At 46.2% G+C, this 25,000-nt stretch overlaps 2 protein-coding genes across 2 annotated transcripts in view; both read right to left on the bottom strand.

Annotated features, from left to right (window-relative positions):
• LOC131690003 (probable nuclear transport factor 2) overlaps positions 1-25,000 on the bottom strand; it is a 54,610-nt gene that overhangs the window by 1,740 nt on the left and 27,870 nt on the right. The window lies entirely within an intron of this gene.
• LOC131689988 (rapamycin-insensitive companion of mTOR) overlaps positions 20-25,000 on the bottom strand; it is a 35,876-nt gene continuing 10,895 nt past the window's right edge. Inside the window, exons 2-10 of the mRNA XM_058975418.1 lie at positions 21,663-23,215; positions 21,039-21,602; positions 13,061-13,269; positions 12,530-12,991; positions 11,866-12,471; positions 11,039-11,809; positions 10,898-10,980; positions 9,744-10,837; positions 20-1,063 (exon numbers count right to left, since the gene is read on the bottom strand). Of these exons, the coding sequence (XP_058831401.1) occupies positions 521-1,063; positions 9,744-10,837; positions 10,898-10,980; positions 11,039-11,809; positions 11,866-12,471; positions 12,530-12,991; positions 13,061-13,269; positions 21,039-21,602; positions 21,663-23,215 (5,885 nt within the window). The 3' untranslated portion in view covers positions 20-520. The remainder of the gene's footprint in view (positions 1,064-9,743; positions 10,838-10,897; positions 10,981-11,038; positions 11,810-11,865; positions 12,472-12,529; positions 12,992-13,060; positions 13,270-21,038; positions 21,603-21,662; positions 23,216-25,000) is intronic.

The following is a 25,000-nucleotide window of genomic DNA, read 5'->3' as shown; positions in this document are numbered from 1 at the left end:
CTTGTATGCATAGGGACTCTGGTTTGGATTCAGACAGCTACATTGAAAGCACCTTCTAATTCACAATTTCTAGCTAGCCACCGTACTATCAGCTATTTGAATATGCCACACCTATTGGAATAGGTGCAAGAAGCATTCTGCCTGTATACCAAGACCAACACGTGTTCTGTTTTTTTTGTACTTCGCTGTCGATGGTAAGCAACACCATTCGTTCCAAAATACCGAGGAGTTTCATTATTGGGAGCTTGGACTTTGTGACAAGTTATAGTGTAAGTACGTTAGTATAAACCGTTTCCCATTTTCATCTCATTGTACAATTCAAAATTTGTTAAAAATAAATAGTAACACCGAAAAAAATCCTCCACGCTAAACTAGTCGAATATAAAACAATTGAAAAAAACCTAAATTTTATGCCTGCCGAAGAAAAACAAAAAGAAAAATAATCTGACACTCATTCTATCCACACACACACACACACGCACGAACGTAAACGCGTGCACACACAAACTGTCAAACAGCTTCACTTCTTAGTCACCAGAGCCGCCTCCGATTTGGAACTGGTGAGCTGCTGCTGCAGACGTTGTTCGCAAAACAGCGTCGGAAGTGGTCCACCACCGGTGGGACTTGTCACGGCACTGTTGCTGCTGCTGCTGAGCATAGTTACCCCAAAGGTGGTCACGATCCCAGCGGTCCCGCCGCCGATCGTTGTCGCCGCCATCGCCGCCGACGTCGGTGTTATGGGTGAATAGTCGCTGTAGTTCCGCTGGCTACCGGCCCGATCCCGTCGGATGGGAAACTTATTTTTGGTACAGCTCAGGTCCAGTTCGAGCGTGTTGAAGCGCGGCCGGGACTTGTATTTGGTGTTTTGGTTTGGTGCGCTCACCGCCGAGCAGGACGAACACGAGGAGGGATCGTCGTCTTCGTCGCACGTCACTACTGCTTTTCGGGATGCCGTTGCCGGGTCGGCCGTTGGTGGTTCTTTGGTGCTGCTGTCACCGCTGCTGCCGCCGCCGCCGTCCGGCACGTCCGTGCCGATCGAGTGTCGGTTGAGAACTTTCTGGTTCTGGAAATGAGATAAGATAAAAAAGGTTAAATAACATGTTATCCATTTTTTTTTTTCGGGAATTTGTTTCTTAGTCTTACTGGTAGTGTGGAGATTACCGTTCCCTCTACTCAACTCTAAGGGCCCTATTCTGACTGTCACGCCACCTAGTGACTAGAAGGAAATTTCCTTCAAGTCACTAAGTAGCCACTAAGGCCTCGAACCTAACAAATACCCTACGAAAGCAAAACACATGATTTGTATTTTAACTTTGTCTTATAAGTATCTGGCACATTCGAAAATGAAACACTACACACTTTACGTAAATTTTCTCGCCCGATTCTGAGAGTCGATTCGGATTAGATTTCTCATTATTTTTAAACGCGTGTTTTACGTTACCTAAGATTTAATTAAATAGTGTTTTAATAGTCCCAAAATCGGTTTCGAAGCGAAACATCAAAGTTACTCGAATTTATAAATATGAGCATTACAACTCATTTTAGCGTCAGTCGTAGACGAAATAGAATACGCGTCGTGGCTAACAATGTGCGTTTGCGGACACTGGGTTCTCTCTCTCTTTTTCAGTAACGTTTTTTTATTGCTGCAGCAACTTTTATCGGAGTTTTAGTTTTCTATAGAATATATCAGTAAATATATTTTTGTAGAGCTTAACAGAATCCTCTATGATCTATCTTCAGAGGAGTGTTAGTCCCAGTAGCACAAGCACATATTTTACTTTCTGCTTCTCGTATTACTTACGTATGTGTCGATTCTGGGTGGTGTTTTCCAATATTGCAGATTCCGCGAAGCTTTTTCAATGCAGGGATACTGATGTTCTTTTCACAAATGTTACAATAGATCATTTCTTCGGAATGAATTTAGTTTTTCTTCCCTCGAATTAGAATAACGTTGAGCATATTATTTTATCGTTGCGTTGCTTATTCTTCGATGATCCTGTGGTCAAAAAAAGAAAGTTTATTGAAACAGATTGATATGCTTCAATGAAAAATTCCAGTTTTTCAGACAAAAGTAGGTATCTTAGTAGTATGCAGAAAAATACTAATTCGCGTTAAAACTAAAATTCAGTAAAGATGTACAAATTAGTTCTTTTTAATTAGTGAGCGGCCCGAACCGTTCAGAGCGTTGAAGAATTTTACCTATAACAAGGCTACTTCCGTTTTGTATACATTTTATAAAAATGAAAAAAAGTGTGTACCATATTAAGTTCTACAAGATGACGACACAAATGAACTCATGATGAATGAAGTTCATGTTTGACTAAACTCGGTGGTTTGTGTACTTTGTCAGTTGCGTGAGTTCGAGTGCAACGGGTGCTCATCTGTTACATTCGAGCTCACGTAACTCCCAATGTAAACAAACCACCGAGAATTGTCAAACGAAGTTCATCCAGCTCATTTTGTAGGTTTATGTCGGTTGGTGTAAAACCTAATAGTAGATACACTTAATATGTGTATCTACAAATGCGATATGAGACCTGGTGCAGAAAGTGCACTAATTACCTGGCAATCTTATTTCATTTGATTGTCTGCTCAGGAAATCATTTTCCGTACCCAAATATCACATGTGACGCCAGTGATAAATGGAGAAAACCACGACGATGGTGGAAGAGCAGTGGGTATAAGGCCAAGTGTTTCCCGGATGGTACCAAAATGATAAGCAAAGGGAAAGGGTTATGTTTGGGGTCTGGAAGGAGAGCATTTTGCATTTTTTTTTTAATTTTATTTTCGTCTTTTCATTTGTTTCTCTTGCTACAATATATGCAACTCGGTGCAAGAGAACGTAACGGCCAAGGAATCGGAAAGCCAATAGCCCAAACAGATCAGCAACAGGAAGTAGGACTACGAACAAGGAAACAAACAACAGATGAGAAATCGTTTACTTATTTATCATAACTATGATGCAAATCACGATTATTTTGCTTTTCTTGTCTCGTTTCAGCAAACCAAAATCTCTCGGCTATCTCTTCATTTTCTGCCTTCGACTATCCTCTATGTAATGTATCTGAAACTTGTGAGACTGGGTAACAGCCGGCGCCTGCTTGAGAAAGAAACTATCCGGACTAGCACATACGAACAGTTAGGCTTTGTAGGTCCTCATCTTGACAGAGTCTAGATGGGCGGATGAACGTCTGCCAGGGTGTGGGCTGAGAAATGACAATGACAATTTTATAAAAATTAAAAAAAAGTAATACGGGTAACGAAAGGCCGAGGAACCCGAACATCTTGTATTCTAATGCTATATTTTATTTCTGAGATTTTTACCCATACGAGAAGCCGCAAAAAATGTATTATTTGCAGCGTAGAGCAGAAATGTCATGCCCATGTTCTTTATAAACATTTTTGAACAGCTATAACTTTTGATTTAAGCAAGATTTGCTCATATAAACCTTACGTGAGACTTGATGGGCTACGGCTGCTCCTCGATGCGCCTACGCCGAATGGAGTATCCTCCTCCACTGGAGTCGATACACAAAGCCATCGTGTACGCTGTCTGCCATGAAGCCGACGGCATCTTCCGGGTTCCCTGTTGAGAATTGTCTTCGCTTGGCGCTCATCCGGCATTCGGACCACGTGTCCAGCCCACCGCAGTCTGCCGTGTTGTATCAGCTTTACACTATCCGTCCCTTTATATACTTGGTATACCTCATGATTCAAGCGACGCCACCAGATTCCATTCTACTGCTTACCACCGATTATTGTTCACAGCACCTTACGCTCGAATACTCCGAGTGCTCTACGGTCGACTTACTTTAACGTCCATATTCCACCGGGAGAATCAGGGTCGTATATAGATCGAATTTTTGATAATGTGATTGTTCATTGTGTAGACGTTGTTAGCATTAAACCGCTGAGGATGACTGAACATGTTAGTAAGTCGAAACGTCCGGTAAAATGCAGTTTGTTTTAATTTTCGCCGAAAAAAATCGATGACCGTCCATACCAAATTTGCTAGCGGTGATGAAAACAAAGCAACAAAAAAAATAGATCGAATTTCGTCTTCATTCACAGACTGCGGGACTATTTGCAACTGCAATACGCCTTTTCTCCTCGCGGGTAATATCCTTATCGCACGTCACTGGTGTTCCAAGGTAACCAAATTCATCTACAATTTCAAATATTTCACCATCTAGCACCACCATCACTACTGGACTCACGCTGTTTACCAGCGACCATGTACTTTGTTTTGCCGGTATTAATCATGAGTCTAATTCTCGCTGTCTCCCTCTTAAAAAAGCGCAAATGCCTCTTCCACGGCACGTCGATCGATCCCGATAATATCGATATCGTCCGCAAAGCCCAGGAACATGTGCGATCGTGTGATGATGATACCGCTCCTCTGCGCACCAGCTCTCTTAATCACTCCCTCGAGTGCTTTGTTGAACAGTAGATTCGACAGTGTATCACCCTGTTTCAAACCATCCAAGGTTACCCTTACACTTGATTTCGTTCCATCCAACGTTACACGAATGAGCCGTGTTAGCTTCGTCCGGAAACCATGTTCTAGTTTAATTTTCCATAATTCATTTCGTTTCACTGAATCATACGCCACCTTGAAATCTATGAACAGATAATTTGTCTCAGGGTAAACGTTTAACCCGTCGTTGATCGACCCTCACGAAAACCGGCTTGGTGTTTGCCGACGAAGGACTCCTCAAGCGGTCTCAATCTGTTTAACAGAATACGGGACATGATTTTGTACGCCGAATTAAGAAGGGTTAGTCCTCGGTACTTAGCACACTCCAGTCTATGCCCTTTCTTGGAGAGGGGGCAAATGAGGCCGTCTAGTCAGCTAGCAGGCACTTCTTCTGGGGAGTTTTCGACATAATATGGTGTAGGATTTCATAAAGGTTGCACACTGTCGTGTTTAGGAAGTTTAGCCGGGAACTGGTCCTTCCCCGCGGCTTTGTTGTTTTCTAGCTCCTTGATAGCTTCTCTAACCTCATCTAGTGTAGGCGGCTCCACAGCTTGTCCGTCATCTTTAATGTATATTCTGTTCTCTGATACTCCTTCGCTTCCACCGTTCTATAAAGTCTCAAAGTTTTGTTTTATCTGTCATCAAATTACCTTCTTGGTCGTTGCACATGACGGTAGATGGCGCTGTTTTTCTCCGCATGCCATTGACAGTTTCATAAAACCTCCTCATATCGTTCTGTTCCATGCTTGTTCTTCGTACTGTTTTTTTTTTCTTTCTGCAGGGGGTTCGTTTCTCGGCTGCTCTGGCTTCCTTATACCCTACTTTGTTAAGCCGGGTACCCGACACCAACATTCTGGTAACGTTCTTCTCGTCTGTCAAACTCTGACACTCCACATCGAACCAACCAGCCCTTGGTCGTCTTTGCGCAGTGCCTATCACTCCCATAGATCGTTTTGCCACTCACGTTGACCTCACTAATCCGTCCATCTAGCTTCCGGCGGTATTCGGATGATACTTCTTCCGCTGACAATCGCGGAATATTGAAACGCATCGCTCACATAAATCAGTAAGGCTAATAAATCTGACCATTACCTTTCATTTGAGCACTAATAGTTACAAGGATTAGTTGTAGAACTGAAGTTATTGCAATTATTGTTATAGACCAATCACATAAATTATCTTCGAAGTGATCGAAGATATTAATTAAAGTGATATCGATCGTTTACCACGTGGAAGTTTGGCACCTATCATTTTAAGAATCCGTTGTCTGGATACACAGGACTTCTTCATCATCTTGGAATGCGCTCTTTAAAATTCAATGTACGGTCCAATGTTACACCGATGATCCTCAATCGGTTTGTTTTCGGTATAACTACACGGTCGATGGTGATGTCACGCACTGGGTCTCGACGTGCGCTGGGACTGTAGTAAAAGATTCTCGACATTGAGGCAGAAATCGCGAAGTCAACATTCTTCGTCCACTTTTCGACAGCCTTGAGCGCGGCCTGCAGTTTTCGATGTAGACCTTCTGTTTTACGAAGTCGCACCACCACCAGTATGTCGTCCGCATGCAAAAGTATTTCCACGCCAGCTGGGATTACTTCAAAGATCGGCTGCATCGCGACAAGGAATAGTGTCACTGATAAAACGAAGCCTTGTGGTACTTCATTTTCCAGTTCTTGTATTTCTGACAGCTAGTTGGTTTCCTATGCAAATCTGGAACTTCCTTTCGGAGCGATAGTTTTGCAGCATGTTGATCATTTGACCTCGTATTATCCACGACTTTAGTGTGTGAAAAATACTCTGTCGCCATGTTGTATCGTATGCCTTGGAGAGGTCCAACGGCGCTATAAGACTGTGCTCTTCGGTTGTTGGAAGCGATTCGTCTAGCTCTGCAAAGTATGTATCGACACCTCGTCCTGAGCAAAAAGCATGTTGCCGTTTATTGAGTCGGTTAACTCTAGTTCGGTGATGAGTCGGTGATTTACGATACGCTCGAACAGCTTTGCCATACAGCTAGTGAGCAAGATCGTGTGACAAGTAGCAGGTCCAGAGTTGTTCCAATTGGGTTTTGTGATAGGAATAACTATAGCGGTTCGCCAGCTAGCGGGAAGGACACCGCTGCGCGAAACAATGTTGAAGATCTCGAGAAGTGTTGTCTTCACGGATAACGGGAGTCGTCGAAGACACTTTGCCCTTTGTCCAGAGCCCACAACATTTTATTCAGGGTAAGGTCTGTGTTGTACACATCATTACTATCGGGCGAGTAATTTACGCGCTGTTGCTCGGCTCGTACCTTCGACGCTTAAAAGGATGAAGAGGAGCTCGAAGTTGCCGATCTTTCACTGTTGTGTTTTGCTAGCTCTTCCGCTACTTCTTCTGGGTTGTTTGAAAAGTCGCCCGTTCGCTTGAATACTACAGTGCTTTGCTGCCGGTTACAACGCAGAGTATTCACTCTACGCCACAGTACAGCCGTCGTGCAACTCGGCGAAATGATAGTCACGAAATCCTCCCATGACTGTTGTTTCGCTAGGTTATCCGCTTTTCGTGCTGCTGCTCATGATTCCTGGAATTGTCTGAGTGATGTTCGCCTGTTTGGATCCAATATATCTAGACGTCGAAGGGCACGGAGATGCTTTCTACGCTGCATAACAACTTGCTTCACTTCATGGTACAGCTTTTGACCCAGTTCGGCCACTACTTCGTGGTATGCATTTAATTGCGGCTGCCACGATTGTATCCGCGAACTTATCAATGTACCACCCATCTGTAGCATTGATAGACACAGCCGTGATGCGCTCATACAAAGGACAGCCTGCTCAATCGAAGACCCATTTTTGTCGAGTTTTTTGTAAAGGGCTACGCATGGTGATCGTGATGGGGAAATGATCGCTGTTGTGTATGTCCGGAAGGGTTCGCCCGGTTTTCCGAGCAGAAAGAAATATTAATAGCTGATGTATTGCTTGTTGCAGGATCGATGCGAGTTGGAGAACTATCGTTCAGAATCACGACGTTTTAGTCTAGTGTCGATTTCGCGATGAAGCGACCAAGAACTTTCCATGACTGAGCTTCCTAACCGATGTGATGTGCATTGAAATCTCCAAGAAACACTGCTGGACCTTTCAGCTCATCGAGCAGGTCGGAAACACAATGCTGCCTGGCATTGCTTAGCATAAGGTGGGACGTAGAGGTCTACAACCGTTGCCTGTACTGGCAGGAAAATATGAGCGATGGTGATTTGCACCGTATTTTCATTTCAATGTTTACGCACATCTGCTGGAAAACCCTTTGTGAACACATCAGCGACCTGCTGGCTCGTTGGAATATAATCGACTTTCACCAGCTAGTTTTTGATACAGTCTTGGATAACCCGTCCAAGTGCTTAAGCCGCTTCTGATCTCTCGGTTCTTCTGCTATCCAGATATAGGACTGCGTATGCTCATAGATGACCACAGGTGAGTCGAGATTGATTTTAAATTAGGAAAGTAGTTTTAAAAGCCAGATCGTCTCACAAGATACCTGACTGACTCATACTCGGCTTTAGTGGTTGCGGTTTGCTTCCGTGTAGTCTATGCTCCCGACAACTTGGAATTGGAATCCCGTGATCGTGGGTTTAAACAAAAGAAAAAAATTCGGTTCTTGAAGATAGCTCTTTAAACACTTCCAGAGATTTTTTGAATGATCACTTTGCAGGCGACTGAGGAGGTTGACAGTCACACAGGTGTTGGGACAGGAGGAGTATCAAATATGTCAAGCAACCTGGTTTCCGATCATTGCTAAGCTTCTCAAGTTTCACGTCCATCTGGAGAAGCTTCAAGAGATCAAGAACATATTTTGGTTGGGTAATAACCAACGTATCTTGCTTTCAGTCTCGTTCGATGTTTAATCCCAGAAAGTGAGGTAGCTGTAATGTCTACTTCGATTGCGTGATTTTCACCTTGCACGTGAAAAAATTTTCTTCGCGAAAAAAATCTTGCTATGCCCACCAGCCTACTGTGATGCCAAGTGGTACTGGATCCACAACCTGATGAAATAAACAAAGATGATTCAGTGGGGTGTTAATACTGGATGAATAAGAATTGAAGATACATATATAGCTATTTAAGAATATCTATGCTTGCTGCATTTAACTGATTCATGCTTCGGTATGTCTTGGGCATACTCCTGCTAGTTGCATTTCAGCTCTTCCAGCGTTTCGGAATATATGTCATCCAACTCGGCATATTAAATTCGGAACTAGTATTTCAGACGTCGCGAGAGCTCTACTGGCATATACACTAAATATCTGAAGCGAAAACATATATTACATATCACATTACAGACGAACGCCGTATTCTAATAATCAACCGAAGCTGTCTACCGATTCTTAGCAAAAACGCTAATGATGTGACCATCAAGAGCACTTCAAACAACCTGAATTGAGCCTTTTGAGCACCAGTTCGGTCGAAACACGGGTGGCGTCGCGAAAACTGTCGAATAGAAATTAACAACAACTAACTGGGTTCCTCCACCCTAAACAAGCTGGATTCACTGTTGTTTATTGATTCATATGAGGCCAGTATAATTTGTATATTGTATAGAAGTTTACGAATTTCTCGCAATGCAAATGGGAAGAACCGAAAGAAGAAATGGCTGACAAACTAGCTAACAGGAAAGTTGATGTCGTTTTACATGTCATGAGCTATGCTTTGAATTTGGACGTAGCAACCTTAACCCTCCCTAAGTCGCATAGTGCACGGAATGCACAGAACTGGGAAGTTCAGGTGAAATCATTTTAACACTGCAGGCGGCCGCCCAAATGTGGATAACTGCCGGGTAACGTTAGGGTTGACTGGAAGCAAGGAGTGAAGCACAAATACCTTAACGTCGTACCACCCCGTTCGCAAGCAAGAGTGTTTATTGAATACTAGCTTTACGTAAACCAGAATTAAAGATAATCACTGACATAATAACGAGTCATTGCCATCTTAGAGCATTTCCGTTGGGACAGACTCAAGATTGTGCCTGCAGAAAATGCCACCAAGTGAAGGAAACATCCAGATACATACCATGCGATTGTTCAGCTCACACTAAAACTAGAATGAGCTACGCGATATATTCGGTAAAAGATCCCCAAACCCTGAAAAGATTAGTGTGAATACTTCGCACCAGACTTATTTTCTTAAGGATCCTTAATTTAACGAAGGATTGAGCATTGTCCAATGTGCTTTTAAGGTGTTAACAAAAGCAAGAAGTGATCGGTTTCTGACATCTCCCCATTACTCACCATTTCCATCTGACCGAGGGTGGCCTGCACACGCAGCGATGGTTTCGCCTTCGGAGTGGAGCTCATCTCTGCCAGATTTTCGACGCTCGTTTCATACAGACTGGCCAGCGGTGGCGACCGCATGTGATGCGTCTTACCACTGGTGTTGTGAAGTGCGGAAACACTATCGTTACTTCCACTATTGCTACTAGTACTATTACTACTACTACCGCCACTGCCTCCAGCCGTTGCAGGCGGGTAAGGCTTCTTCGTTTTGCTTTGCGGGATACCACTGACACTATTACTGCGCCCTTCGACGGTCGAGTTCGTTTGTTTATTGCTACTTTCATTGTTCACTTTTACGGTGCTAGTCCTACCACTAGTTGCACTACCGTTTTTCGTCAGGTTCGATTCACTGGTTTTCGTCACTATCGGTGAAGCTGATCCGCCATCCATCAGTAAACCGTTCAGCAAAGTTTCATTACCGGTCGGACGGTTACCCTTGGAACTGGCAATGTACCCCGGTTCCCGATAGAAACTATCGAAATCCAAATCTAGGAAGAGTTCCTGCAAAAACCTTCTCGAACCAAGCCGGTACGTGTTTCGACCCAACTGATGGCAAACTTCCGAGTACAAGCACACATCCTGAAACGCACTGGCATGTTTCTGTTTCAGATCCAGCAACTGCATACGGCTCTGCTTACTCCAAACTGGATTCGCCATTCGTTGAACATGTAACAGGATACTAGCTCGTATTCGGTCTCCATCATCACTGAACGAATTCTCGGAAGAGTTAAAACACTCACTACGACTGCTACTGCTGGTGGCTGAAGGTGCGTTCCGTGGTCGACAGCACTGTAGGCACTCGTCCCGCAGGTGACCGGTCCCGGTACTATCCATTGAACTTGTTCGCAGTAGTTTCAACGAATCAGCCGATTCTCGATCAACGATCAGAATACTGCTACTATGGGCCCCTCCGAAGTCATCCTTACAGCAGTTCACGTCACCACTGTACGTGTTTGCTTCCAGCTCATTCAGTGTGAAGTTCGACACGTACGTCCCGTTGGTTTCGTCCAGCGGGAACAGGTCTAGAATGTTGCGCGGGAGACAGATTCCTGGTAGAGAGGGAAATGGTTTCAGAGAGTTCGATGTACGGAATAATATCGACAACTTACCAGAGTAACAGGGGCCGCGAACTTCCGCTTGACCCTGTAACCGTTGATGTTTTATTCGTAGACTCTTTCGGAAATCGTCGTAGCTATGGATTTGAACAATTAGCACAAAAGTTAGATTCAGCAACAACGTTTCTAACTTACCCCATTATCGCATTAACGCCACTGTTTCGATCGAGACTGCGAACTCTCAGCTTTCGCTGTTGCTCCGATAACGATTTGGATGCGCGCAATCGAAACCTAGAAATGGTTGAGGTGGATGACGACGAGGTCACACTGGCCATTGTATCATCCATGATTTCAGCCAGCTCGTCCGCAGCAGACTCCGACAGCATAGGCCGGCAGCGCCGTCGCAGTATCCGAAGCGTATGGTAACCGTGAAGATCCTGTGCCGACATCATGTTACTTTTTCTCAGCGGTATACCGGACAGTGATATTCGTCGATATTTTTCCTCCGAGGATAGTTTTTTAAGATCGATTAGATTTGAACTGCTGGGTATGGGCGAAAGTTGACTCTGCTGCATCATGTCCGAGTGGAAACGTCCGCCGACAATCGATTCGTAACTGCTCACCCCGGAGGTGTTCGAGTCCGTGCCTGAATTGTAACGGATGCGTGACGGCGGTTGCATCTGTAGCGACGAGGGAACGATTGTAGTTTGCGGAACCGGTGGAAAAGCAGTCATCAGACTGATCCCGTCGGTTGTTTTCGATTCGGATAGGGATCGTTTGTGCTTTTGAAAGATTGGAGTACGACTAGCGGTAAGGACACCCTCCGGTAAGGTTCGAGAACGGGGCGCTAGGCTGGCGTTTTGCGCAGAGGATACTGCAGCGCAGTCACTTTGATCCTCTCCGACGGAGGTGCTTTCCATACGGGACACGATCAGTTGCTGCTCGTCACTGTCGTTTTGTAGTAAGCTAATGAGGGAGAGTTTCTGGGATTAATTCGTACTTGTGTGATTAACAGAACTTACCCTCCATTGTCACCTAGTAGAGCCGTATAGTTGTACGGTGCCAGCGAGTAGTTGTGTCTCACCGGGGTAGTCATCTGTCTGGGGAACCACTCTTCACGTTCATACACTGGCCAACTGGTGTTACGATCATGTCGCACAGCAATCCAGTTCAGTCGGTGTAGAATATCTGCACCTAGCTGAGTTGTGGCCACTAAACATAGACAGTTCAGTGCGGTCGCTCTCACAGAATACACCTCAGCGTACATTGCTAAATGTATCAGTCGTTCGTAGACCCCAGTACGGGATTCACCAAGATAGGTAACGCCATCCTTACTGGTACTGAAATGCCCCAACGCCCACAAGGCTGCTTTCAGCGAAAGAACTTCACGTTCGGTATTGCATTTGGCTTGCATCATCGTTTCGATTAGGTTTTCCACGTCACCATGCATTTGAAGGTTCGACAATCCTTGGTTGGTCTGCACCAACTGACTGTACAAGTGTGGCAACATGTTTGGAGCGGCGACACCTGTTCGCTGGGTACAATGCCTCCGACTGTACGTTCCATCCTCTGTTTTGGTGTGCTGTGTGAGATGAGCGTGGACGTCCGCTTCTATCATTAGGACATATCTAACGGAAGACAACCATTGAAACGAATTCTTTGCTGATATCGTTTTAAAACACCTACCTCTTATTGTAAACCTTAACCCATAGCTCAATCTCTTCCTGAATTTTAGCCTTCGGATGGTTCAGACCCCTTGGTATCGAGTAAAACTTCATCGTGACTAGCTTTCCGTGGTCACTCATCCTTTCCAGATTGGGCCACACGTTGACCAGTTCTTCGAGGTAGGCCCGTTCGTAGCAAGCTTCCTCAAGAATCTCCAGTGCGGCAAGCTGAACGCAGCGTGCCTGACTTTCGTCGACCAGTTTCAGCAGCAGCGGAATACCCCATACCTCAAAGTTGGGTAGTCTTGCCCGCAGCAAAACTCGCAGGAACTGGGTAGCGTACAGTCGTGCCTTTGCTGAAGGGTGTTTTAACAGAGCCCGCATTAGAATTTTTCGCGGTTCTCCTTCTAGGGTATAGTCCAGACCGGAAACTATTAGCTTCACGTAGCAGAGGTGATTGGTTTTCGTCACGATTGTTGTTAGTCTAGAGGGGGAAAACCGAACGTAATGAGTTTCGTTTAAAGACCATGATTAAATCAAATGCATTTTTTACTCTTTGAAGACGTCGGTGTTGGTCAGCACGCTGAGGCCCTTCTCCGTTCGGCACATGCGCCCGATCAGCAGAAAGTACTGTTGGCACATGGTACTGGTCATGTGCTGCGGACTGAACAGACATTCGTGGGCGGACTTTTTGGCGTGTATTGCTAGCAGCTGTCGGCTGATGTCGGTGAACAAGTCCGTTAGGATGCGAATGCATTCCAGCTGTAAGTAGAAGAGAATTTTTGTGTTATTTTACATAAATTTATTATCCAAAGAAATTGCTAATGCTCACATTTTCACAGTCACGTCACCTAGTGACTAGAAGGAAATTTTCTTCTAGTCACTGGGTGACGTGACTGTGAGAACCAAATATACCTTCATTAACGCGCACAATAAGTAGGCTATGCCTATAATCCAGGCGCGCAAACACTTTTGTTTTTTTTTTCAGGAAATTTATTTGGTCGCAAGTTATTGCTTTGTGTTCCGTAACACGGCTGAGCGTCGTTGGCAGAGCTATTTTCGAGAAGATGGGTAGTAGGGAAAGATGGCCAGTTTTTTCTCGTTCATCATTTTGTTGCTGCTTCGAAAATTTTGTTAGACCTTTTTCGACGAACTCCACGGAGTGCTATACGGTGGATTGCTGGTTCGGCGTTCCCGGAACGATTTTGGCGTCATTGTGCTGCTCGCTAAGAAAAGAAGCTTCTATGTGATGGTGTGAAGTGTGAGCAAAACGTTCACCTAGTCTATCGCTACTGGCTGGCGATATTCGGAAGTGGTCTCAGTGGCCATTGTACCCGAGTAGGAAAGTATATGGGCGGTTTCGACGTACTAGTCCGGGGTATGGACACTGGCGTAACACTACTGGCTGGCGGCGATTTTTTCGCGTTTCGTTCTTTTTGTTTTTGTAACGTTTACTGCACATATAGATACCTTGATACCTTGTTGGTTACAGCGTCATCTCGCCAATGCCGTGCGTGTCGTAGAGCTCCATCCTTGTCGATCTTGAACGGCTTCCTTCCAGCTCCCCCGCACGTTCAGGGATCTCAGGTCCTCTTCCACTGCGTATAGCCAACGTGTTCGTGGCCTTTCCACGAAGTCAGCGTCCTCTTCCTGGCTCGCTGCTGAATGTTGTTTTTGCAATTCTTTCTTCCGGCATTCGTACCACATGACCAGCCCATTGCAGTTTGCCGTATTTTATCTGCTTAACAATATTCAAAGTTTTTTGACGGCGCCGGTGGTTGAGAGGTAAGCGTGACCGCCACTCATTCCAATTTGCCTGGGTTCAATTCTAGCCGAGGTCGTTGAGATTTTTCTGAGGTGAAAAAAACTGTGATCACGTCTTCCTTCGGAAGGGAAGTAAAGCCGTTGGTCCCCGATCTATGAGTTTGATGGATCGATATCTAGTCCAGATAGTGAAGTCACCTCTCTGGCGTTGGTAAAGAAGAAGTGATCCAACTTCTATACTCTAACAAAAATATCCTCCTTCTGTGATACTTGTGGAGTGCGCAGTAGTATATAAGGCCGCTAGCAAAAGCAAGTATCGGACTGACCATTCCTTCCGCGATCTACGTTCGGGCCTGGCCGGCGCCGGTATTGATCAATACTTTAGGATTACCAGGACTTGCACATTGAAAGATGTTTCGCTACTCCCAAGCATAATTATCTACTGGTTTCCTGTGCAACTTCAGCTGGTCCAGATCGATAACGGAGTGGTCGCACAAGCTTAACAATATTCAAAGTTTTGTATACTTGGTACAACTCATGATTTATGCGTCCGAGCCACACTCCATTTTCGCATATCCCGCCGAGTATTGTCCGCAGTACTTTCCGCTCGAAGACTCATAATACTCTCCTATTCGCCTCCCGCAACATCCACGCTTCGTGTCCATAAAAAGCGACAGATATGAACAGTGTCGCATAGGGTAAATTTTGTTGACGGTTACAGGTTGTGGGACCGAAGCTGGTTATGTAGACCGTAAAAGGCCCTGCTGAAATACACCTTTTTACCTCCACGGCAAACATCGTTGTCGCAAGTCACAAGTGTACCAAGATAAGCGAGTCTTCGAACACTTCAAACACGTCGCCATCAAGCGCTACCACGAAATCAACATCAGTAAACCTGCCTCTCTTTTTACCTGCGATCATGCACTTTGTCTTGGCTGAGTTGATGACTAAGCCTATCCACGCTGTATCCCTCTTAAAAGACACAAAAGCCTCTTCCACTGCTCTGCGGTCGATTCCAATTCCATCAATATCGTCCGCAAACCAATGCGACCTTTTACTGATAGTTCCGTTCCTTTGCACGCCAGCTCTCCTGATAGCTCCTTCAATTCCAGCAATATTGAATCGCCTTGTTTCAGTCCATCTAAGGTCACAAATGAGGTTGAGATCTCATCTGCAATCCGAATACTTGATTTTGAACCGTCGCACGTTATCAGTCTAATCAGTTTCGCCGGAAAACCATGTTCTGACATAATTTGCCATAGCTCATTGCTTTTCACTGAGTCGTACGCCGCCTTAAAATCAAGGAATAGATGGTGGGTCTCCCAGAGTTTGTTTAGGATCATCCCCAGGCTGAACATCTGATCCGTTATTGGTCGGCCCTCACGAAAACTAGCCCGGTATTCGCCGACGAAGGACGGTTTCTGTCTGCTAAACAGGATACATTACGTTGTACGCCGAATTCCCCCTGTAATTACCGCTCTTCAGTCTGTGCTCTTTCTTGTAGATGGGCCAAATGAGTCCATCCAGCCAACTGGCAGGCAATTCTTCGTAAGCCTAGATTCTTAGAATAATTGGGTGGATTGTTTGGTGCAGCCGCTCACTACCGTGTTTGAGATGTTCAACCTGAATCTCGCCCTTGCCCAGCAGTTTTACCGGTTTCCTACTCAAGTATAGCTTTCCTAACCTCGTCTAGTGTTGGTGGATCCACAGCTTGTCCGTCATTTTCAATGCTTATCCTGTTCCTAGATACACCTTCACTTCCACCACTCAACAAAACCTGGAAATGCTCCTTCCACCTGGCAGCCACCATTGTTTTGAATGTTAGCAAATTTCCCTCTCGGTCATTGCACATAACGGGCAGTTGCATAAAAGCTCCGCTCTCTATTGAGCCGTGTACCAGCCACTAGCATCTGGCTTCTGGCCGCATTCTTCTCGTTCGTCATTCTCTGGCACACTTCATCGAACCAACCACTTCGTTGGCGCCAATGAGCTGTACCTCTCACTTCTCGCGCCGTTATAGTCACAGCTTCGTGGATAGTCTCCCACATGCTGTTGACGTTACCAGTTACGTTGATCTCATCTATCCACTCATCCAGTTTCTGGCGATACTGAGTTGCTACACCTTCAGCCGAAAGACGTTGGATATTGAATCGCATCGATCTGTTGTTTCTTGGACCCGTGACGCTGGATAATCATGAATCTTTGCTACTACGAAATAATTATGCAAGTCGATGTTTGGGTCTCTGAAGGTACTCACATCAACTTAGCATCTTGTCCTAAGCCATCTGCGTAGGCTTTATCTAAGATCTCATAGTACGCGTCCTTCATATCATCGGGCTTGTCGTTAGTTGGCGCATAAATACTGATCAGGCTGTAGTTGACGAACTGACCCTTAATTCTTAACACAAAGATTCGTTCGTTTATCGGATTCCACCGAACACCTTGCTTCATCTGCCTCCCGATCACTATGAAACCAACACCAGGTTCTGCTCTTTCCCCACCACTGTAGTAGATGTGGTTCCTGAATGAAGTGTTCGCAATGGGGTCCACTGCTCTGAATTCGCGTTCTCCGGTTTTTGGCCATCGTACTTCCTGCATTGCTGCCATGTGCAGGACAACATTACGCAGTTCTCGAGCCAGGAGCCCTGCGTGTGCGGTTTCATCCAAAGTACTTACGATCCAAGTTCCCAATCGTTATCCTTTATTCGTTACCGGGTCGTTTGCCGTGATTCCAGTTCGTTTTTCACTCTACTCTTGCCTTTCGTGGTGTTTTGGATATTTCGGAGGACTACCTTACCAGGGTCGCGCTAACTACATCGCGCTGGAGGTTCTGCTCATACCGATTCTTCTTTGGTTTTAGCACCACAACTTCTTGAGTCCTTTGGATCCCTGTCCGGTGCCATTTAGCACCGCAACTCCTTTAGGCCCTTTGCTTTCCCTCTCGTTTCATTTCGCTCCACTTCCCAGATGAATCATTCAGCTCCCGACATTGCTAAAATCTTGTTCGCGAACTAGTCGGTCCAGTCCCCTACTCCGACGGAGAATTCCCCGGCGAGAGAGGTTCTACCGAAACCGGGCGGTAGATTTCTCCCGATACCGATGTTCGTTTCCGTGAGTCCCCTAAGGTGGACCTAGACCTAGCCAGTAGGTGCTGAGGTCCATCCAGCGATTCCGGGTGGAGTGTAGCTTCCGGTTCACTGACGCCTAAACGACCCGCTGCTAGCTATTTGATGCGGTCTACTCGGGCTACTTCCCGGTGGTGGATCTAGCCTACTCACGAGCTACCACCCGGAAGGGTGTCGAAGTCGACTCGGCGATTCCGGTGAAGCCTAACATCCGGTTTAAAGGCGCTCCGACGATCCGAACCTGGTGCTACGATGCATACTACTCAACTAAACCCCGGCGGTGCAGCTCGGAGAGTATACTTGTAACCACTCTGTTGACAGCGTCCCAGGTATGCTCGTCGTGGCGCATCTCTTCAATGATATTGTCCAGTGTCACACCAGGCATACCCCTACGAGTTTCTTCGAACCTAGGGCATTCAAAGACCACGTGTTCCGGTGTCGCTTGTACGTTCACATACTCCGTTCCTATGTACCCAAGACGACACATCTGGGATGAGTCGGTGGGTCCACCTTCCTTTCTCCGCGTTGTCCTACTCCTGCTACCACTTCGCCAACGAGTCCGCTCGGATCAGTCTCCTTGCATTACGTACATTTGTCCGCTGGTAGCATCCGGAGTAATGCAGATGAGGATCATGCCGGCGATAACGCATACCGCCTCCGACGATATTGTTCTGTAAGCACTCACGGCTCGTACGGCCATCAGCCGGAATATTCTGTTCAGCGTTTCACGGTTTCGCTAGGTTCTCAGCGCAGCATCCCAGGCAGGACCCCCATATCGGAGCATCGATGACGAAACAGTAGATAGCAGACGTCTCGTGCAGCTTCTCGGACCGCCGACCTTTGGCATGATTCTCGCTATTGCGTTCGTTGCCTTCGCCGACTTTTCGCAGACGTAGTCAACGTGATTGTTGAAGCTCAACTGGTCGTCGCTTTGCAGTTGCTGTCCAGCAACACTTCTTGTGGTGGGTTATTTACAGCTTGACTCCGTTCATCCAGCTCTCGCTCGCGTCTATTGTCTCCGTTACCGACACCTCTACTTCATCTAGTGTCTCACCAATCGCCGTTAGTGACACGTCGTCCGCGAAACCCACGATCTTCACTTTTCTGGGTAGCCGCAATGTTAAGACCCCATTCCGTTCCAAAGTGTTGGACCTAGAATGGAGCTCTGAGGAAAGCTCGCTGTGACTCGCATCGAATGCGCTTCACTCGTCTCGTACAGCAGCGCTTTGCTCTGGAAGTAGCTCTTCAGGATCTGGCATAGATAGACGGGAACTCTCATTCTGCGGCGCGCGGCAGTATGCGATGACTTCCCAATTGGCGCTGTTAAATGCATTCTTTACATCTATCGTGACTACAGCGCAGTATCGATCTCCTTTTCGCTTCTGTTTAGATGCCTTCTCAGCACTCTTGAGCAAAATTTTAATTGAATCCATGGTTGATGCTCCTTTGCGGAATCTGAAAGGCATATTGGACAGTTTGCGCTCACCCTCCGATCATTTCGTCAACCTGTTAAGGATGATTCTTTCCAGGAGTTTTCCGAGTGTATCCAGCAGACATATGGGCCTATACGCGGCAGGATCGCCCGATGGCTTTCCTAGCTTCGGCACCAATACCAGCTTCTGTACTTTCCACATTTCGGGGAAGTTGCCTTCATTTAAACACTTCTGCAGCACCATCTTGAACATATCCGGATATGCCAGGATTGCCGGGGGCTTTCTTCGATTTCATGCGCTTCGACGCTTCTACGAGCTTATCATTATTCACTTGCCGATCGTTCGTGTTTGCTCCTTCTTCTTCGCCGTACGTTGTCGGTGGCCAGACACTTGGATCGTGCTTCAGGAAAGACCCCCGACGATTATCTTCAGCTTACCCGGGCACATTTCGGCTGGCGTCGTCGAGCCCTTCATTTTCACCATCACGGCTCGGTAGCGTCGTCCCAGCGATTGATGTCTGACTTTCTAAGTCTAATCTCCTGTTTTAAAGCGGCCCTAGCTTCCCAAAACGCTGCTTTGTGCTCTTCTCTATCTGGATCCGATAATGCTCTCTGAGCACGTCTTCTGGCTCTGAGACAAACAGTGCGTAGCGCACTAAGCGTTTTGATCTATCAGTAAGCTGGACGTCTATTGCGTGGTTCCAGTTTGTGGCGGCACAAGCCGCAACAATCCTGCTTGTTAGGCCAGCCGCATCCACTTTCTCGATCCCGCCGTTTGGCCGAAGTGCCTCAACAAAGAGGCCTTTGTTGAAGGCTTTCGTCTTCCACTTTCGCTAGCCGGTCATCCTTCTTCGTGCTGTTGTAGGATTCCGTTGACCGATAAGGTCGCTATGCGTATACGTTTCGCATACTCTCCAATCTATGTTCGCCGTCAATAAAGGACTAGAGAATGTAACGTCGATGATAGACTCCCTCCCGTCTCTTCTAAATGTGCTAATAGAACCTTCATTGCACAATCGTACGTCTAACTTCGCTAGAGCTTTCTGCAGGATACACCCTCTTGTGTTGTTTACTCTACTGCCCCACTACACAGCCCAGGCGTTGAAGTAACCACCAATGACTACCGGCTTCCGACCGATCAACTGCTCCAGCATTAGGCTGAACTGCTCTGCTGTCCACCTTGGAGGAGTGTAACAGCTGAACACGAAGACGCCGGTGATTTTTGCGATCACGAAACCCTCGTCTGAGCGTTCTACCACTTCTTGAATGGGGAATCTACCCATAACTTGTATCACAGCCGTTCCCGATCTATCCGCCACCCAGTTACCATTATCAGGGGGTACTTGATACGGCTCTACAGTCAAAGCGACATCACACATCGTTTCTGTCGTAGACTGCCACAACAGGTGCTGGGCGGTGTCATATTGATTCAGATTTATCTGGGTTTTATCCATTACCGGTGGTCTGCAGTCGCCCACTAGTAGGTAGGGCATTTAAAGCCGCCCGTCTGATAGTCGTTTTCGTTCGCTGGGGTGCAAAGCAAGCTCTTCGGTCTCTGTGTGCGTGTTAACGATATCAAATCCCACTGGCTGACGGTATACATAAAAAAGATGATTCCATGTATTTATTCATGCAAATAACTTACTTCCAGGATTCGAGTAGGTGTTAGCTCTATTGAATTCCAACAACCAATTTTTGGCGAGGGATTACCCGAAGTGTAAATTGGATGTTTCGGCCTTCATTTAGAAATACCACTGGAAGGACGATGTCCTGTTCTGGCCGCTGCTGTCCTCGTTACATTACGTGAAGCGGTCGCTGAAGAGAATGGAGCGTTTCAAAATCCCAGTCGTCATAAAAAAGCCAACCCTCCTCCTCTCAACATGCCTCAGCAATTAACATTTGTCGTGCAAACCTGAAATGTCGGATCTTTTCGAAACAATTTCGTGGTGAATACCAAAAAAGAACTGATCGATAAGGCGACCAGAGTTGAAGAATGTGCCAGCATCTTTCTTCTCTACCTTGGAACATAGTTGGACACGAATATACGCAGTTATATTTACACTTCACCACACAACACGTAATGAGCGACTGAGGCAGGTATCAGCGATGTTCTACGGTGGTCTTTGCCCTACATTCCTTCATTTCTAAATTAGACAGATACCTATCTGTCAAACACCCATAATCGACATAACAAAACAAACAACACTCACCTCCTGCTCGCTCTGCTGCAGCCAATCAATCAGCTCCAGGGCCGCCGTCACATACGCCGGCAACTGCCGGCTATTACCGGTCAGATCCTGATGCGAAAAACGGTTATTGCTAGGTTTAAAATATTCTATTATCCGTCGGATGAACCGCGTGTTCTGATCGTCCAGTTTATTCCCTAAGCTGTCCGATCGGAAAATCGTTATCACAATGTCCCAGTCCCACACGTTTGCATCCTTATTCCCCAGCACGTTCGAGTCCTTAATGAGTCGTTCGTTTTCGTTGAGATTGTCGAATATATGCAGAAATCGGACTCGCTTGAAGCTAGATCGTTTGCTGAGACCGCTTTGAGGCTTCATTCCTCGCTCACCACCAATGGTACTGTCATCCATTGAAGATCCGTTGGGTAGGGGAAGACTCCCGGTAAATAGGTACCCTAGTCGGCCACTAACTCCACCGCCTCCGCCGCTGGAGCTTCCCGTTGAACCGACGGAATCGTGTCGAGTGCGTTTCGTTCCGAATCCACTGTCTAGAGTAGCATATTTTGTTGCTGGCAGCGGAACTGCTTCCTGCAAAATAAACAAAAATTAGAATCGGATGCTTCTATTAATCAATAGACAAAGACTTACCTGAGAGCTCAGTTCCCGCTTAAACATCCGGGTGTTAATCAGCTCGCCACTCTGAATGATACAGTCGAGAAACAGCGAACACGATGCCGGTCGATTCTGAAGCATCTGATGAAACTGCTGCAGAGCAGCTATCGCAGCTTTGGCCTGATGGTTACCTTCGGTCGCTTTCGAGATTAGACTTGGCAGAGTGCTGGTAGGCGTCGAGTTGCAAATTTCTTCCGGCAGCAGTTGATGCATTTGGTGTAGCACCTTGCCGAGTAGGATTGTCGCACGGACCGAAATGAAGGTATCACTGGAGATTATCACTTCGACCAGTGCGTTGAGGAGACCGTTTTCGATGAAACAGTACAGCAGCAGCGCGAGGTGTATGTCGGAGATGTTTGGCACACGACTGGCGAGAGATGGAAGCACTGCCGTTCCTTCTGCTGCCACGAAGCCTTCGTTCAGTCGCCAGGAGTCTTGGTACTCGGATGGATCGACTGCCGATAGTGCCACAGAATACTCATCGGTCCATCCGGGTTGAGGAAGTCCAAGTAGCTCATACAGGAGGTCGAGTACGGCTTTGCGTACTTCGAGCTGATTTAGGTAGAGGATATCGATGATTGCCTTCAAACCGGAGGGTTTCGCTGGGTTGCAGAACTCAATGGTTCCGACCCAGCTGCGGAGGACAGAAAGTAGGGCAAGGCGGCTACAGGTAAACCGAAGGTCTCTGGCGTCCTTGTTTTTATCCATGATACCTAATCGATAGCTGAAATCACAATAGGGGGCAGCTAGACAATCAAGTCGGACACCCGCAATATGTCGGTTTTTCGGCCATTCTAGCAAGTGTAGTAGGACCCCGCATAAACTCTCCGCTATCCGCGGGCTATGACACTCCAGAACATTCCTGGTGATCACACTAACTCCTCCACAAACGATCAAAAGCTTCGGATTAAGCACTCCCAGCTCACAAAGTGTGGCGAGACAAGCTCTCAGCATACGATCTTCTCGATCAACGCTACCCATACGATCTTCAGCTCCACTTTCGCCAAGAGACACCAAACACCTCACCACAGCCGGACTAACCAGCTCAGGGGCAATGACCAGCTGTTTCCTAATCAACTTTAGCGCCTGTACTCGTTCCTCTTCATTCTTCAGCAGCACGTCCAGGCTTCTACAGATCAAATGTTCTATTTGAAGATCATTCATTGCCCGAACATCGCTCGGTGTCATCAGCAGGTGCCGTATCGCTCTTAGTGCCGCCGCCCGAATCTGCGTGAACTGATGAACGAGCGAAGCACTGATACAATAGAACCACTCGATACTGCTGTACCCAAGGGCGGCATCCCGTTCCTGTAGCATCACATCCTGGAGGCTACCGACCAGCAGCGAACAATTGCTGAGCGTTTTTTCCTTCTTGCAACGCTCGATCAGTTTGACCAGACCGTTCAGCAGGCTGAGCCGTTTGTTCTCGTTGATGGCACGGGCACTGAGCACCCGGTAGATATCCGTCGCATTTTCCCAGCTCGATTTGGCCGTATCCAGGCGGTAGCAGTCTTCCGGCGGGGGTCGACCTGTTGAAGGAAAGGAAAGTGTGTTATTTTTTTATGCGACAGGGTAGGGTGGGTAATGGTTTCGGAGGTTCACTGCGGAGAGGGGATCCCTGAAGTGACCTCGAATGTATGATTGGTCGGAGCGGTTGTCGTGGGTTGAGTTTTTGAAATAGGTTCAAACGGAACGTCTTGTATAAAATTCCCAAACGGGAAACATATGTTGGATAAGACCAAATTTTGTGCAATGGTACGCAAGACGTATGGTTTTTTAGTGCTTCGAATTCTCCTCATCAGTAACTAACAACAACTTAATGCTAGTTGAATAAGTCCAAATCAGCACCAAATTGGTGCTAGTTGAACACTAAAATTTAAAAACTCGTCTTGCGTGGACGCTTAACTGGATGGTACCGAATGATGTTCTGATAGAAAGTACAGAAGTTCCGTTTGCCGACGAGGAATGTGACTTATCTAACTAGCATTAAGTTGGTGTTAGTTACTGACGAGGAGTATCCGCAACACGGAAATTCTTATTTTCTGTTAAAAAGACGTTCTAATCGATTGTGAGACTGAGGAAACGGATGCAGTTTTTAGGAAAACTGCCGTTGTGCTCAAATAGCATACTAGGAATGGCGCCGTGAGCTGAGCTGCTTCTATTTATAGATTCGTCAGAAGCTTATAATGCCTCCTGTCATTTACCACCAAAATCTTTCAACTGTATGCATTAAGTCAGTTAAGTCAGCGAAGGATCGTAAACGCTGCTAAATAAATTAATAAGTATTCTGGTATCCTTGTACCTTGACTCAATTTCTATCGAGAATAATGGATGATTTTCCTTGAAGCTCAGATTTTTTTCGAGAAGACTAATTTATTTATTTACAAAAAAGTGAATCACCATCGCACTATCACAGATCACAAACATCTTAATATAACCACTTTTAAAATCGGAAACTTTGTCCTAATCCCAATTCAGAACAAATAAGTCATATAGATGCAGCACATGTTTGAGAAGGCGTTGTAATCCCATGTGATGGCAACGTTCGCAGTGTGATTTGACCGTCGAAGCGGAACTCTCCGGAGTATGTTCTTGCGAAACTTGGGCGTTAACTCGTTCGCTCAAGGCTTATGTACCAATGCGTGCTGGCAACAGATCGGCTACAACTACGGCTCTTACAGCATCTCTGTAGTGCTGAAGTACTCTCGTAGCTGGAAAGGATCACGCCGAGGAAGCTACCTCAGAGTGAACCGTAAAACTTTAGGTTTGGATAGCTTCAATACAATCGCAGCCTTTCATGTAGAGCGGGCTCCAGATCGCCGAACAATGCCAACTTTTCAAGCAGTATATATCCGTGAATTACACGTGAGTTACACGATGCTCTGCCAATAACTTGTTGCTTGAAAGTAAAGATCCTTTTCTTATTAATAAATCTATTTAGGCCCAACTGCGGTCGCTCGACGAGGTCGATTGTTCTTTTATACCTATATAAAATTTAAAAAACTAAATTTTATTATTGCACTATTGCAGGGGCAACTTGCTAACTGCGTGATGAGATATTTTCAGTGGTGTCCACTGCAATTTGAGGTTCGGTTGGTTTGTCTTCTCTAGCGTTATCGTTCACGATGATGACATGGCCTCATCTGTATTATTTTCCTTCTGTTTCCGGTCGGATGTTCTAGTTTGTGTCGTACTCTCAGTGGTCGCTGCTGTAGGACTGTCTTTTTCAGCATTCGCTTCGCTGTTGCTGGTTGTTGGCCTAGAGACATTGGACGAGATCATTGTCGAATTGATATTTGTTACTGCTTGATCCG

This window comes from Topomyia yanbarensis, chromosome 1, assembly GCF_030247195.1.
Source record: "Topomyia yanbarensis strain Yona2022 chromosome 1, ASM3024719v1, whole genome shotgun sequence".
NCBI classification, from domain to species: Eukaryota; Metazoa; Arthropoda; class Insecta; order Diptera; family Culicidae; genus Topomyia; species Topomyia yanbarensis.
This window is presented reverse-complemented; position numbering and strand designations above follow the sequence as displayed.